The sequence below is a fragment of the Schistocerca serialis genome, chromosome 3 (genome assembly GCF_023864345.2).
Source record: "Schistocerca serialis cubense isolate TAMUIC-IGC-003099 chromosome 3, iqSchSeri2.2, whole genome shotgun sequence".
NCBI lineage: Eukaryota > Metazoa > Arthropoda > Insecta > Orthoptera > Acrididae > Schistocerca > Schistocerca serialis.
Window position 1 is genome coordinate 731,699,237 of NC_064640.1, and position 15,290 is coordinate 731,714,526.

The 15,290-nt window shown below is 37.0% G+C and overlaps 1 protein-coding gene across 1 annotated transcript in view; it reads right to left on the minus strand.

Moving 5' to 3' along the window:
* Positions 1–15,290, minus strand: part of LOC126470591 (CLIP-associating protein 1-A-like) — a 252,097-nt gene that overhangs the window by 83,605 nt on the left and 153,202 nt on the right. Inside the window, 2 exon segments of the mRNA XM_050098545.1 lie at positions 6,617–6,821; positions 14,758–14,871. Of these exon segments, the coding sequence (XP_049954502.1) occupies positions 6,617–6,821; positions 14,758–14,871 (319 nt within the window).

Below are 15,290 nucleotides of genomic sequence, written 5' to 3' on the forward strand. Positions count from 1 at the left end.
TCCAAATTAGCCTTCTCCAAATACTGATCTCCTTTCCCTTTTATCGTGCTCTATCTACATTAATGAGTAATTTGGATGCACGATATAACACACATATTGTTCTATAATTGTTATATGCCAATGCTAAAACTCCATTAAACTTTACCAAGATAATCAGAAATTCAAAATGAAAGGGAAGTTGGAAAAGCAGATTCCATGACACTAACATTATTCTCAGTAGCCCCATGCAAAAACAAAGATGTGAATACATGTTAATGGAATGTTATCTGGAAAACCTCCATTTAACTGATAACAACATACTGATTGATTTTTTAAAAATCTGCTTTAGTTGCACTGCTATAGCTGAACTTTTATTTTGTCAAATGAACATGTTTCAGTACCATCACTGGGCCATTCCCTAGTGCACAGTCATCAAAGTCACTTACCCCTATCAAAAATATGTCTGGAATTTGTAATTTACTGTTTACCTCTAGTGTGGATAAACTTCCACAGCAAGTAGGAAAATGTAATATAGTAATTTTGAAAGTAGGACTTAAAATCATCTATAACACTATTTCACAAGGGTTCTATTTTTGATATTAAAGTGTGTGCTTCTAAACCAGTTTACCATGGGAAATTCAAATATGTAAACAAAATATTGTTGTCAGGTATACTTTTGCATCCAGTAGTGATGGAACGTGACAATTTCTTCTTCAACAGCAGGTGGGAAGAATAAGAAGTCAATGGGTTATCCCCCGCCACACCTATGCAATTAAGACCACCTGCAATACCTCATTAACTTGAACGATGACAGACAGTTGCTGCCTCGGCAGTAAACTTTCACGCTTCCCAGAGGCAGTTGCATTGAGTTTACAACAGTGGTGTGAGCCGTAATTTGTGTCAGTCTTAATGAGTGAGTGTTTTGGGTGCCAAGTAACCATCTCTGTCATATTTCTGAGTGAAGTTGAACCTCCTGTGTTTAAATTGATGTAGCCTGGTGCTGAAGGTAGACTGACTGACTAACTGTTTTTACATATCAGCATTTCTCTAGTTCTCTAGTATTAATGTATTACAGGCGTACTGCTGAAGAGGTATTTTTAAATTTTCAGAAATGCAGATGTCGATATAAGCCAGATAACTTCTGCTATATCTGAGGGAAGTTCACCTTTGTCAGAAGTAGGAAAAAATTTCAACAGTCATAAAGAAAGCATATAAACATTACTTTAATAGCGGTAGGAGACCAAGATAAAGAATGGGCACCACATTTCTGTTGTGCTACATGTTATTGCAAACTAATTCAGTGGTGGAAAGGTAAAGAGAATTTGGCATTTTTCGCTGTGCCCATGGTGTGGAGAGAGCCAAGGACAGCGTTACTGATTGTTATTTCTGTCCAACAAAAATTCAGGGTTTTACAAACTAAAAATTGAAGGGGCACATTGTTTACCCAGATCTGCCTTCAGCAAGAATGCCAGTGTAGCACACTGACAGCCTTCCAGTACCTTCAAGAGCTTCAGGTCAAATTCGGAGTGACAGTGAAGTTAGTAGTACTGAAGAAATCGCAGATGATCCTTTATATCACTGCACAAGTGAGTCATCACCACATTTTTTAACATAAGCAGGTTTAAATGATTTAGTACGTGATCTAGGACTAAGTAAACAAAAGGCACAGCTGCTTGGTTCAAGATTAAAAGAGTACAATCTACTCCACCAAAGTACTAAAATCAGTGTGTTCAGGCACAGAGAACATGCCTTTATTTCCTATTTTGCAACAAACGGAGCACAGACATTTTGCAATGACATTGCTCGCCTAACGAAAGTGCTGAATTTCACCTATATTTCACAAGAGTGGAGACTTTTCACAGATGTGTTGAAACAAGTTTCGAGGGTGTTTTGTTCCATTACGGAAATAAAATACCTTCTACACAAGTAGCTTACGCCAGCTTGACCAAAGAGAATTACGAATTCGTACAAAGGATGCTAAATTCATTACAATGCAATGAATACGAATGGCAAATTATGCAGATTTCAAAGTAATTGCTATGGTACTGGGAATGCAACAATGCTACACAAAGTATGCCTGTTTTCTTTGCGAATGGGATAGTCAAGGCAGAAATTCTCACTATGTGAAAAAGAAATGACCAAGGCGAAGATGGAAAGTGAGCGAAAAGAATGTACAACATTAAAGTCTGGTAGCTCCTGAAGATATACTATTTCCACTGTTTCACATCAAACTTGGCCTAATGAAACAACTCGTAAAGGCCACGAATCCAACAGGTAGTGGGTTTGAATATCTAGCTACCAGCATTTTTCAGCTGCAAAGGTGTATTTGCGGCCCCACAAATCAAGGAGCTGCAGAAAGATGCAAATTTTGAAGCACATTTAACTGACAGAGAATAGACAGCATGGGACTGTTTCGAGATGGTGTCAGAAAAATTCCTTAGAAGAAGAGCTACTAACTACAAAGCAATAGTAAACGACATGATCAAAACATATTAAGATCTGTGGTGCAATATGTCTATGAAGGTAGATATCATGGTCTCTCATCTAAACTGCTTCACAGAGAGTTGTTATCCAGAATGAGATTTTCACTCTGCAGCGGAGTGTGCGCTGATATGAAAAGACAAAGGTCCCGAGTTCGAGTCTCGATCCGGCACACTGTTTTAACCTGCCAGGAACTTTCATATCAGCACACACACCACTGCAGAGTGAAAATCTCATTTTGGAAACATCCCCCAGGCTGTGGCTAAGCCATGTATCCGCAATATCCTTTTTTTCCAGGAGAGCTAGTTCTGCAAGGTTCGCAGGAGAGCTTCCGTGACGTTTGGAAGGTAGGAGACGAGATATTGGCAGAAGTAAAGGTGTGAGGACGGGGCGTGAGTCATGCTTGGCTAACTCAGATGGTAGAGCACTTGCCCGCAAAAGGCAAGGCTCCTGAGTTCGAGTCTCGGTCCGGCACACAGTTTTAATCTGCCAAGAAGTTTCATATCAGCGGACACTCCACTGCAGAGTGAAAATCTCATTCTGGAAACATCCCCCAGGCTGTGGCTAAGCCATGTCACCGCAGTATCCTTTCTTTCAGGAGTGCTAATTCTGTAAGGTTCGTAGGAGAGCTTCTGTAAAGTTTGGAAGGTAGGAGACGAGGTACTGGCAGAAGTAAAGCTGTGAAGACGGGGCGCGAGTCGTGCTTGGGTAGCTCAGATGGTAGAGCACTTTCCCACGAAAAGCAAAGGCCCCGAGTTCGAGTCTCGGTCCGGCACACTATTTAATCTGCCAGGAAGTTTCAGTTGTAGTGATGTATCAGATGAACATGCCAAAAGATTCCATGAAGACTTTTCTACTATAGAAAGGTGTTATGAAGGGAAGTGGGTACCATCTATGATAGGAGATTATTGCTAGCATATCATTCAAGAGAAGAAAGATTCACAATACAAGAGAAAAAATTGATGTGCATTACAATACAATGGATTTTTTTTTTTTTGTCAATTTTCTGTAATTTCTCATGTCAAATAAAAGCTACAAAGCTTATACACAAAGATTACAGTGTTATATGTTAGATCTCACCCTCCGTTAATGTGATGAGCTTATATCATCATAAAACGTGAATTTGTTTATCGAATTTCTCCTCATGTTTGCTGCGCTATATCAGAAACAGAAAAGAGAAATGAAATTGTGAAACTATACCTGACAGAAAAACCTAAAAAAAAAAGTTTTGAATTCAACACTCAAAGTACAACTAGGATTACAATGTATTTTTTCAGAAATAGAAAAAAAGTATTTTTTGTAGAACAGTGTAATGAGACTAAAATAATGTAAAAAGAACACACCAAAAAAGGAACTGTACAAATGAAGTTGAAAAATAGTTGGTAAGTTTTTAAATTGAGGGCAGTTCAAGACAAGGACTGCATGAGCAGAAAACATCTGAGCAGAAGAGCAAAGACAATCTGTAGTGTTTTGTCTAACTATAACTTTCAAAGCAAAACATATGGTGTCCAAGGAAACAAAAATTAACTATTTGTCTGTATTAGTAGCTTCAACTTATAACAGCAAAACATGGATTTTTTTTTAAATTGACTAAACAACCCTAAAACTGAAGGGTGGACAGCAAGCAATTGGGAGGTGCTTATTTAATAATAACAAGCAAAGGTCTGTGCTCCCACCCACACAGGCCAATTGGGACTGACTGACTGACTGCCATACCATCCTCTGCCAATGGCATCATTCAGATGCGTGATGGAGGTGCATAGCATCAGCACTGCTCTCTGGCAGTTGTTAGTGTTCTTAAGTTGTGTGTTCACTGTCAAGTTAACTTAAATGCTAGTCTCTTGCAGAAGCTACTTTTGTCAACTTGCAGAGCTTCCACAAGTTAGTGGAAACACTTTATAGCAGATACTTGTCGAACTTGCCGGCTGCTGGAAGTTTTTCTCAAACTTGCAGAAGTTTTGTGTGTTGAATCCAGGTACAAAAATCATGGTGTCCAAAACGAGAATGGTGCAACCCCTAAACATAAATAACTGGCCACAGTCAGCCAAGAAAATGTGAAATGAATATACAGATTAATTTGTTTCACCAAAAGGGGAAGTAGAATGACAGTAGTGTCATCTTTAAATTCTACAGTAAACAAAAATGTTTGTAATAAATACTGCTTGCAAAAATCGAAGAGCAATTAATAGCGATCTCTTGGTTTTATAACCTGCAGTATTTTTGTATCTTGTTTTAGAATTTATTATTTTTGTAATAAAAGTAATAAATATTGTTTATTAAATTTGAAGATTAATTAAAGGTGATCTCTTGGTGATACAAGTTGTAGCATTCTTGTGTCCTGTTTTTGAATATGTTATTGTACAATAGACGAGATATTTTTTAAACTTGCATACAAAATTCTCAAATAGTTTTTAATCTGAGTGAAGTTCTTTGATTCTTGTTTATTCAATAGTGTTTCTTGATAATTTAAATATGTACACCTCTGTATCCAAACTGTTTTCCCTTTTCTCTGCTTTTTGTTTTTCTTGATAATTTTTCTGCAATAGCAATAATAATAATAATAATAATAATGCAACAATGATGGTGGCTGGGCTGATTTTTAAACATGACACTGTAAATTCCCACTTGGCTATCTCATGATGAAACTCATGTGGAAACACTTCTGCAAGTACTTGCAGGAAGTTCCTGAAATAAACTTGCCCAAGTGACTTGCGAAAGCAAACTTGTGCACGTTTTTGTTGTAATGTAAACACATCAGCAAGTATTTGTATAAGTTACTTGCTAATAGACAACCGCCTTTAACCTTGGAGCCACTGCTTCTCACTCAAGTAGCTCCTCAACTGGCATCATGAGGCCGAGTGCATTATGTTCTAGTTCCACAAATAAGGAAAAATCCCTGCGGTACTGGGAATTGACCACAGGTACTTCATATAGCAGCTGGAAGTGCTTATCATTGAGCTATGGAGGCAGACAGGAATTATTAAAAGGGAGACAGGAAAACTAACAAATGTATGAGGATATACACTGGAGTTCAATATGTAATTATGGTGATAATGTGGGAATGATATGGAAGTGGGTGAGACACTTAGTCAGGTGACTGAATAGTGGATGGTACAAGAAACTTCTTTGTAGCATTCAAAGAGAGATGAGGACGAGGAGATTAGTGTTTTAACATGCCATCAACAATCAGTTCACTAGAGATGGGGCAAAGCTCCAATTAGGAAAAGATGAGTAAGCAAATCGGCCGTGCCCTTTGTCAGAGGAACCGGCATTTGCCTGAAGCGATTTAGTGAAATCACAGAAAACGTAATTCAGGATGGCCAGACATTGGCATGACCCTCTAAGAGAGAACAGAGCAAGATGATCACTGGAAGACAACATTAGAAACGTGTATCTATCGCTGAAAAACAATTTTCTTGGAAAAGGCTAGAACAGGCTTCCATACAAAAGTATAAGGTATTGCAACAAATGTATTCAGTGATCTGACATTACGAAACTGACACAACAATAACAATCACAGGCAAGAGAATAAAAGAAATGAACCTGCTGTACAGATTTAAATGAACTCAGAGATTTTTTCTTTTCTTTTCTTTTCATTTTAATTTTAATTTTTCATTTGTCTCATGCAGTCAGCAGTATTTTCTTTCTCTGAAGACAATTAAGTTTCCCCCCACAACTGTCTCAAGCACAAAAAACTGTGCCTTACTGTTGAAAATTAAGCAGACAGAGCATGACCAATTCACTGGCAGGAACATAAAATTTTCAGATTTAGGATATAGCTCAAATTAGATTGCTGAATTAAATCAGAGGTAGGCTGAGCTTCACATGAACCAATTTAGAGAAATCACAGAAAACTAAAATCTAGATGGCTGGACAAAGACAGTACAGTGTATTAACCATTGCATTATCTGACTTGGTTTTTACAATATGGAGCTTTTTTTTCTATTCATATTGCTTGAAAGCCTGTCTCTATGAAGTGATGAGCAGCCGAGGTCACACAAATGCACAAAATATGTAGCTAACACAAATCAAGAGTTACTAAAAATCTATTTTGAGTAACGGCAAGTATGCTAATTATATAACTGCTTAACTTATAAACACATTGATAAGTACAGAAAAACAATATACATTTTTTATAACAGAAATTCAATGATACCTCAATTTTGAGCCAAATGAGCGATCAAGTAGATTTAAAGAGTAACGACTTGGCGAAGTCTCTCTGCTAGCTTCACAACTAGGTCCTGTCGAGAGAGGGATGCCGGATGGTCTACGTTGTCTGCCATCATGTCCTGTTTCTCTGTTTGTAGTTGAAAAGGTAGCATAACTTAGTCTGGAAGACGGAGACCCTGAGCGGCTTGTAGCTATGAACAAAATAACAACAATAATAAAGAAAAAGATCATCTTTCAATAATGTTACAAGTAATTTACAGAATAAAAGACAAACTATATCAGTATATGGGAAAAATATAAGAATCATCACAGAACTAAATAAAATGTGAAAGGTACATATGCACCAGAGTTTTATTTAACAAAACATCATTTTCACTTAAACAAATCATCCATTTGGCACTCAAAACTGTGGTTTTTAATTATTTAAATGAAAAGCGTCATAAATTTCTAAAACCTTGCAATGTCTTGCATTCTAACAGCTTGATATCTCAATCACTAAACATCTAGGTTTTTTATGATTGTTCTGTAGAGTCTCATAAGAAAGTAACAGCTTGATATCTCAATCACTAAACATCTAGGTTTTTTATGATTGTTACTGTAGAGTCTCATAAGAAAGAAGTCTACATGCAAGTGCACCAGACACTGCAACTCTTGATGCCTTGTAGTGTCCAACATACCATTCTGTATGTTTACTTGTAAAATGTTATCCTCAACATCAACTAAATGACAATGTTTTGTATGGAAAATAAACTGTATTTATCGATCAATGAATGTTGATGAAAGTCTATTTCATTTGGTTTAGGAAATATTAGATCAAATATATGTTTTCATGTTTGTAAAAATGATTTCACAATTATTCCCTAAATGAAAACTCACTCTGAAGGTGCTTTCTTGTATCTAACATGGCACGAAAATCGGTAATGTTATTGAGTAGACCATTTATCTTGGAAAACTGCACAACCACCTCATAACTTCATATACTGTTGCCTGCTTGTCATCCAATCAGAGATAGGTCTTGTAAAGTGTGGGCTACAGTGATGACTACATAACAAGAACAATTTTACATTATACTTTATCAGCTAGAGAAATGTACTTGTGCCTGAACTAAAGTCTCAATGAATGTAAAACTTGCAAGAATAATTCACAGGCACACACTCAGCTGCCCCATCATCAAATATGCTGATGAAATGACTGCTGACAGACTAACAATAGCTTTTATATCCATGGCCCCTTCCACTTGTTTCCCATGGTTTTTAGCATGCTGGTTACTGCACCATCCAAGGTTTACAGCCACGAAAATTATCAATACATAATGTATTTCATTGAAACCCTGGCTGCATCATAAGTCATTTTGTTGTTGTTGAACGATAGCTCTTTACAGCAAAGTGCGAGTTCCCAGACCTTGTTACAGTTGAAACCACAGTCACAATTAATTAATTTTTAGATTTTTGGGTTGAAAATGTCAAAAAGTTGACTTACTTTTCCTATTTTCATTCACTGATGTCTTACAGCAACAAACTTTGGCATGACTCATCATTGATGAAATAAGTATTTGCTGCTCAGAAGTGTGTAATAAGGGTCACACGTAACTGTCGTGTCTTTATAGTCTGTAGAAAATGCTTAATTCGGTGTTTCTGCAGGACTCACTTGATTTTTTTTCCAGATAATACACTATCATGTGGAAGACACACATTAGCTGTGGTCTTCTCAGGTTCTTCTACGAGGGCCGTTCAGAAAGTAACCTCCGGTTGATTTAAAAAAATACACCAAGTTAAATAAAAATATTTTAATATATACATCTTACAACTACATCTTTGCACTATTTTTCTACATAGTCTCCATAGCGATTGAGGCACTTATCGTATCTCTTCTCAAGCTTTGAAATTCCTTCTGCATAAAAATCACCCGCTTGTGCCTGGAGCCAGCCTGTGACCGCATCTTTGAGCTCTTCGTCGTCATCAAACCGCTGTGACCCAAGCCATTTCTTCAAATGCATGAAGAGGTGATAATCACTTGGCGCCAGGTCTGGGCTGTAAGGTGGATGGTTGATAACGTCCCACTTGAAGGACTCAAGAAGGGCCGTTGTTCTGCGAGCAGAGTGAGGACGGGCGTTATCGTGCAAAAAAACAATACCGGAAGTCAGCATACCACGGCGTTTGTTCTGTATAGCCTGTCGTAACTTTTTTATTGTTTCACAGTACACGTCTTGATTAATGGTCGTACCACGTTCCATGAATTCAACCAACAACACCCCTTTGGCATCCCAAAACACCGTTGCCATCAGTTTTCTGGCAGAAAAATCTTGCGAGGCTTTTCTTGGTTTGGTAGGCGAATTTGAATGTGCCCACATCTTTGATTGTTCTTTTGTCTCAGGGTTCACGTACTTAATCCAGGTTTCGTCACCGGTCACGATTCTGTTTAACAATGGTTCTCCTTCGTCCTCATAACGTGACAGAAAGTCTAATGCAGAGGCCATTCTTTGAGTTTTGTGGTGGTCGGTAAGAATTTTGGGCACCCATCATGCACAGAACTTGCGGTAACCCAATCTTGCTGTCACTATCTCGTACAAGAGAGTCTTAGAAATCTGTGGAAAACCAGTAGACAACTCCGACATTGAGAAACGTCGATTTTCACGAACTTTTGCATCAACTGTCTGAATGAGTTCGTCAGTCACCAATGATGGTCTACCACTCCTCTCTTCATCATGAACGTTTTCTCGTCCACTTTTAAATAAACGTACCCATTCACGGACAACTCGTTCACTCATAACTCTTGGTCCGTACACGGCACAAAGCTCACGATGAATAGCTGCTGCAGAATATCCTTTGGCTGTAAAAAACCTTATGACAGCACGCACTTCACATTTGGCGGGGTTTTCTATTGCAGCACACATTTCAAACTGCCACAAAAACTAAACTAGCGCATATACGACGTTGACTCGACCACGGCTTGATGCCGACTGACCTGTTGAGTGCGTGAATGCACAGATGGCGTCGCTACTCCCCCCACAACCCGCACTGTGACCAATCGGAGGTTACTTTCTGAACCTCCTTCGTAGTTCCACTGTCATTATAAGTTGTAGGGCAGAAGAGTATGTATCTGTGTAACCACTCACAGAGTACACAGTCTTCAGCTGCTCAAAAATTTCTTTGTGAGACATTCCATGCCATAGAGGATGCAAGCACTACTAACAGGAATGAACTCTAAAGGGTAAGGTGGAAGAGTAATGAGATATGGGAAGTAGGGAAGGAAGATTAGGGTTGACAATTAGAGACAAAGCACAAGCTCAGATGGAGTATGGAGGGAAATGAAACTGGCCATATCCTTTCAAAGGAACCATCCCAGCATTTGTCTTATGTGGTTTAGGACAATTGAAGAATGGAACTCAGCTCCTTCTGCATACAGAAATGTATGTAAATGGGGGTATGTAAATTTCCATTACTTTTTTAGTCAATACCCATGTTTATATCTGAACTATTGTGACCACATATAAGTAATTATTCCATCCAGCATGGGCTGTAACTAATAAAAGTGTTTCTTTCTGAGATATAGTCAAGTGTAACACTTATGCTTAACATAGAGTAATAAAAGTTTGTCACCACATCATTTATTTTACAATAAGTAAGTAATTAAAAATAAAAGGAGGAACTAATAATCCAAACAACACTTTACATTTTTTTCTATTGTGTATTAAATTGTAATGGTTAATCAATATGTTCCACATACTGTCAATAAATTATATTATTCAGTATTTAGCTACCATTCTCCTGAATGTAACAGTCTAGTTAATTTTATTAAAAAATGTTTATTTAACAAAATATGACCAAGTTACGATACATACAAAATATGTACTACCTAAAATTTCTACACAGGTGAAAGTTATTCGTATTAGCCTTGACATACCTCAACTGAAAACACCTTTTCTCAATTTTTTTCCAAAAATAATGTCTTTGAATAGTTGCTGATAATAAAGACTTTCACGTTCCAGAATATTCTTTTGTAAAATTGAACAAGATTTTAATTGCCAATACTATATATTTGTAACCCTAATTCTCAGGTCTCACTTTGTCAAAATTAATGTTAAAATTAAAAAGTTTTCATTTCAAGAAAATTCTTGTGGGAAAGGTGGTGGTGGTGGTGGTTGTCGTCGTGGTGATCGCTTTGCAGGGCACTCAACTGTGCGGTCATCAGCCCCATAAAAAATCAGAATTTTTACACAGTCCACTCTAGCCAGTCATGAATGATGAAATGATGAGGGCAACACAACCAACCAGCTCCCTGGCAGAGAAATGTGGGAAAGGTGAGACTAAAAATACAGCTACTGCGCACCAATTCAGTGAGTAAGTGGGTTTCATTGGCCAGTTCAGTGAATCTTTGTTTCACTTTCAATCTGTAACGGAACTACGCCAATCAGTCTGATTAACCGATTACTTGAAGTATATGCCACTTGTCTGAAAACATCTGTCATTTTGTCTGAGCTGTCTGTAGAAGCTGTGCTACAAACAGGTGATTTGATGTAAACAAATGAAGAAGAAGATGATGAAATATGTTTCAATTGCCCCATGAAGCTCTCCTGGGCTATTAAACATGAAGTTTTGTTGGCCTATTTAACCAAACGGGGGGGGGGGGGGGGGGGGGGGGGGGAACAGAGAGAGAAAGGGGGGAAGGGGGGGAGAGGGAGAGAGAGAGAGAGAGAGAGAGAGAGAGAGAGAGAGAGAGAGAGAGAGAGAGAGAGAGAGAGAGAGAGGAGAAAATGGTGGTTTTCATGGATTTAAACTTAGACTTTCTTAAAAACTCTTCTAGTAAGAATTTATTAGTCACTAACATTAGTGGTTTTTGGGGACTTTAATGCAGATTTTCTTAAATACTCTTTCAGTAAGAATTTATTAGTCAGTAACATCAATCAACTTAATTCCTACTTTAAACTTCCCAACTAGGGTAGCTTACTGCTTCAAAATAACCCTTGATTACATCTTTATACGAAGGTCTAATTAACAAAATTATGTTACAAAATCAATAGTCAAAGGCCTCTCAGACCATGACATGCAGTTCCGTTTGTTAAATGTTACTACTGAACAGGATATAAAATCCACTAAATCTGAGTTCAACAGGGTAGCCAGTCAGCCAGAAACTGATTATTTTAGGAAACTCCTCAAAGACATGAACTCGTGTGATGTATACAGTGCTTAAGGCAGGTATTAAAAAATGCAACACTTTATTAATAATGTCCTGACCCTATTTGATATCTGTGTTCCCCGAAAACTAGTACAGATTAAACATAAGTCTACAAAGAACATAAGGTTTACTCAAGGAATAAAGGTGCCTTGTACAACAAAAAGGAAACTATACCCGTCAATCGGAAAAACAGCTCTGATGCTGATGCTATAGTTCATTACAAGACATGCTGCAAAATATTAAAGATAGTAATACAACCGTGAAACAAAATGCATTATGAGAAAAAGATAGGAGGAGACTGCTAGGATGAGAGGTGAAGAGGAGCAGATAGCATTAATAGCAAATTATACACAGGTAACAAGATGTGTGCAGCGTTGCACAACTTTTTAACAAGGATTTCATAAATGTTACTGAAAAGAAGGGTTGTCATGTTCAGAATACGCTACCATGGAATATCTCAGTCCAGTCTTTACAAATAACTTCAGTAAAGGCTACACTGGGAAAGCCAACATTAGAAATCAAGTAATAAGGAAAGAATTAGGATTCAACCAATAACCCAAAATGCAATCCTATACACAGAAAAATGGAGAGAACGTGTACTTCATATGTCACCAAAAACATTTCCCAAATCGGATGGGGCAACGATAGTGAGACTGGAACAGGTCGTATGTCCAACCCTGGAGTGATAGAAGAGAAGAATATTAATATGATCCTTATTACACCTACATAAGTAAGGTCCACCATAAAACCATTAAAAATAAAAAATCTCACAGTTATGATAAAATATTTACAAAGTTAATTAAACAGTGTGCTTCTGATTTTAGTAACTGTTAAGTTACTGTTCAGCAGAACATTTCCTGAGTGGTTGAAATATTCTGAAGTTAAGCTCTTGTTTCAGAAAGGAGATAAAGAAATACAGATAAATTTGCATCTTATTTCTCTTTTACCAGGATTCGTAAAAATTTTAGAAAAGTTAATATAAAATTGGGTTCTTAACCATCCTACAACAAATAACATTTGTCAAAGTCACAGTTCAGATTTCTAACGAGTTCTGATATTGAGAAGCCTATCTACACACACAGCAAGAATGTACTTAATTCATTAGACAATAAATTACAGGCTACTGGCATATTTTGTGATCAGTCAAAGGCATTTGACTCTGTAAATCACAACATTCTTTTCAGTAAATTAGAATATTATGGTCAAAAGGAAATGTTGCAAAATGGTTCAAATTCTACCCGGACAGGACACAAAGGATGTCAGTAGGAAAGAGATTGTATTAAGCTATTAGCTATCATTCAACTGGGAATTAATTACATGTGCTGTCACACCAAATTCCATCTTAGATCCCTTATTTTTCCTTGTGGATATCAATGACTTGTCATCAGTAACATTTCGAAATGGCAAGTCAGTATGCAGATGATAGTTAAAAGTTTAATTATGAATAAAGTTCAGTTTAAGATGAGCCTCAAGGATCTATTGGCAGCCAACTTCTTCTACTCCACTGATGAATTTTTCAGTAGAACTAACTGACATGTATATGTTACTAATAATCTCAAATAATGTTAAGTATTACATACAACCTGACTCCTGCATAAATTTAGTGACAAGTTTGTTATTGCATTTTAAATGAAAATATGTTCATGATTTTTTTGCTTATACCACATCCATGAGGACCATTTCACTTGGGATCTGTGAAAGGTACATTAGCATACCTGTTGTTCTTTGTAAATATTTACTGTGTATTTTTGTTTTCCAACATGTTCTACATCCTTGTGGATCTCCTCACTACGGCTCTATTGGAATGAAAAGTACATGTAATCTAATTTAACCATACCAAACCCAACCTCAGACAACAGGCAGAAGCAAAAGATAAAGATACACAAAACACAGTTTGTTTGTAATTTTTTCTCCCAATGATAATTAAGTAGTGCACAAATGGTGAACACTTACACCTACAATGCACTTACTTTGATCAATGATCAACTCTGCTGCATACTGACTTGGCTGGAATATTACAACATGAACACTGGGGTGGCTATAAAGTCATCACTGCACGAGATCATAGATACTTAATACACTAATTTGAGTTGTATTTGCTGAGGTCCACCTTCCCATTTTCTTAATGGGATCTGTGTGAATCTTACAATTGATATCAAATTTTATCAGCTGTTCTGACAACACTGAACAATGTTGATGCAAAAATGTTGCCTACAATGACTGCCCTAAAAATCTGCCACTTAAGGTACACAGAGAACTGTGCTACGTAGCCAGAACTGAAATCCCAGTTACAAGCCTTCACTTTATTTGAAGGAAGTGACCCCTGCCCATATTACTCGTATACTGGAGCAATATTTACATTATTTATTAACTACACTTTTACAGGGTATGTACTAAGAACAGGAACGGCAACATTACAGTTTCATATTTTCTCATACGAACTTGTAATTATCACAGTTACCTTAAAACTCATTTGACCAACTGTCTACCATTTACAAGGCTATCTTTTCTCTGTTGTTTCATTTACTATACTTACAAACTTGAACACAATCCTTATATGCATTCTTGTTTCAGCTGAAGCTAAGTATTAACAAATAATAAATTCTATAAATTACTTCCATCCTGGCTCCTCCATAAAAATTTGATCTATGATAAGCAACAACTTCAGAAAATAAAACCTTACTTGTTACAGAAATATATACCCACTACTTTACAGTTAACGTCTATTAAAATTTGTTTTATTATATGCCTTGACTTTTAATGAGATTTTGGGTCTCTCTCATACCAAGAATTGCATGATCATCATCATCAACAACAACACCACACACACACACACACACACACACACACACAGACACACACACACACACACACAATGACAAATATATTAATAGTAATAAAATGAGAGAAACTGAAGAAAATTAATAGAAAGAACGAACTGAAGATACTTACGTTGGGACTGAGATACATTTGACATCCGACTCCTTGTTCTGCCCAATCTTTCTGGAGATGTTATAACACTTGTGGACATGCCAGATGAGTCTGCAGCTTTCTTTCCTGGCCGAGCTGTGAACAACAATTATTTTCCAGAATCTTCCTATCAGTGTTCATCTTAATAACAGTAAAAATGGAATTATTCAAAGCACACAGCAACTTGGGTAAATGAGCAAATTTATCCATTCCGTACAAGATACCAGAGAGAACAGCAAAGGAGGAAGGCAAGGTGAGGACAACTCAAACAAGAACCATGTTGCTGAGAGTTGCTTTTATAAGTCCATGTTTAATGAGTTCCGAAAACAGACAGAATGATGCTAGATTGGGTAGTACACTTTTTCATATTTGGTGAGTATGTCCAAATATTTATTGCAGTATAAACAAAATTAGTGAATTTAAGTTATAAAATTCTCTTCTAATTAAAACTAGGGAAAATAATATAATAATACACTAAATTTCTGATACACAACCTTGGGCACCTTAGCTAAGAT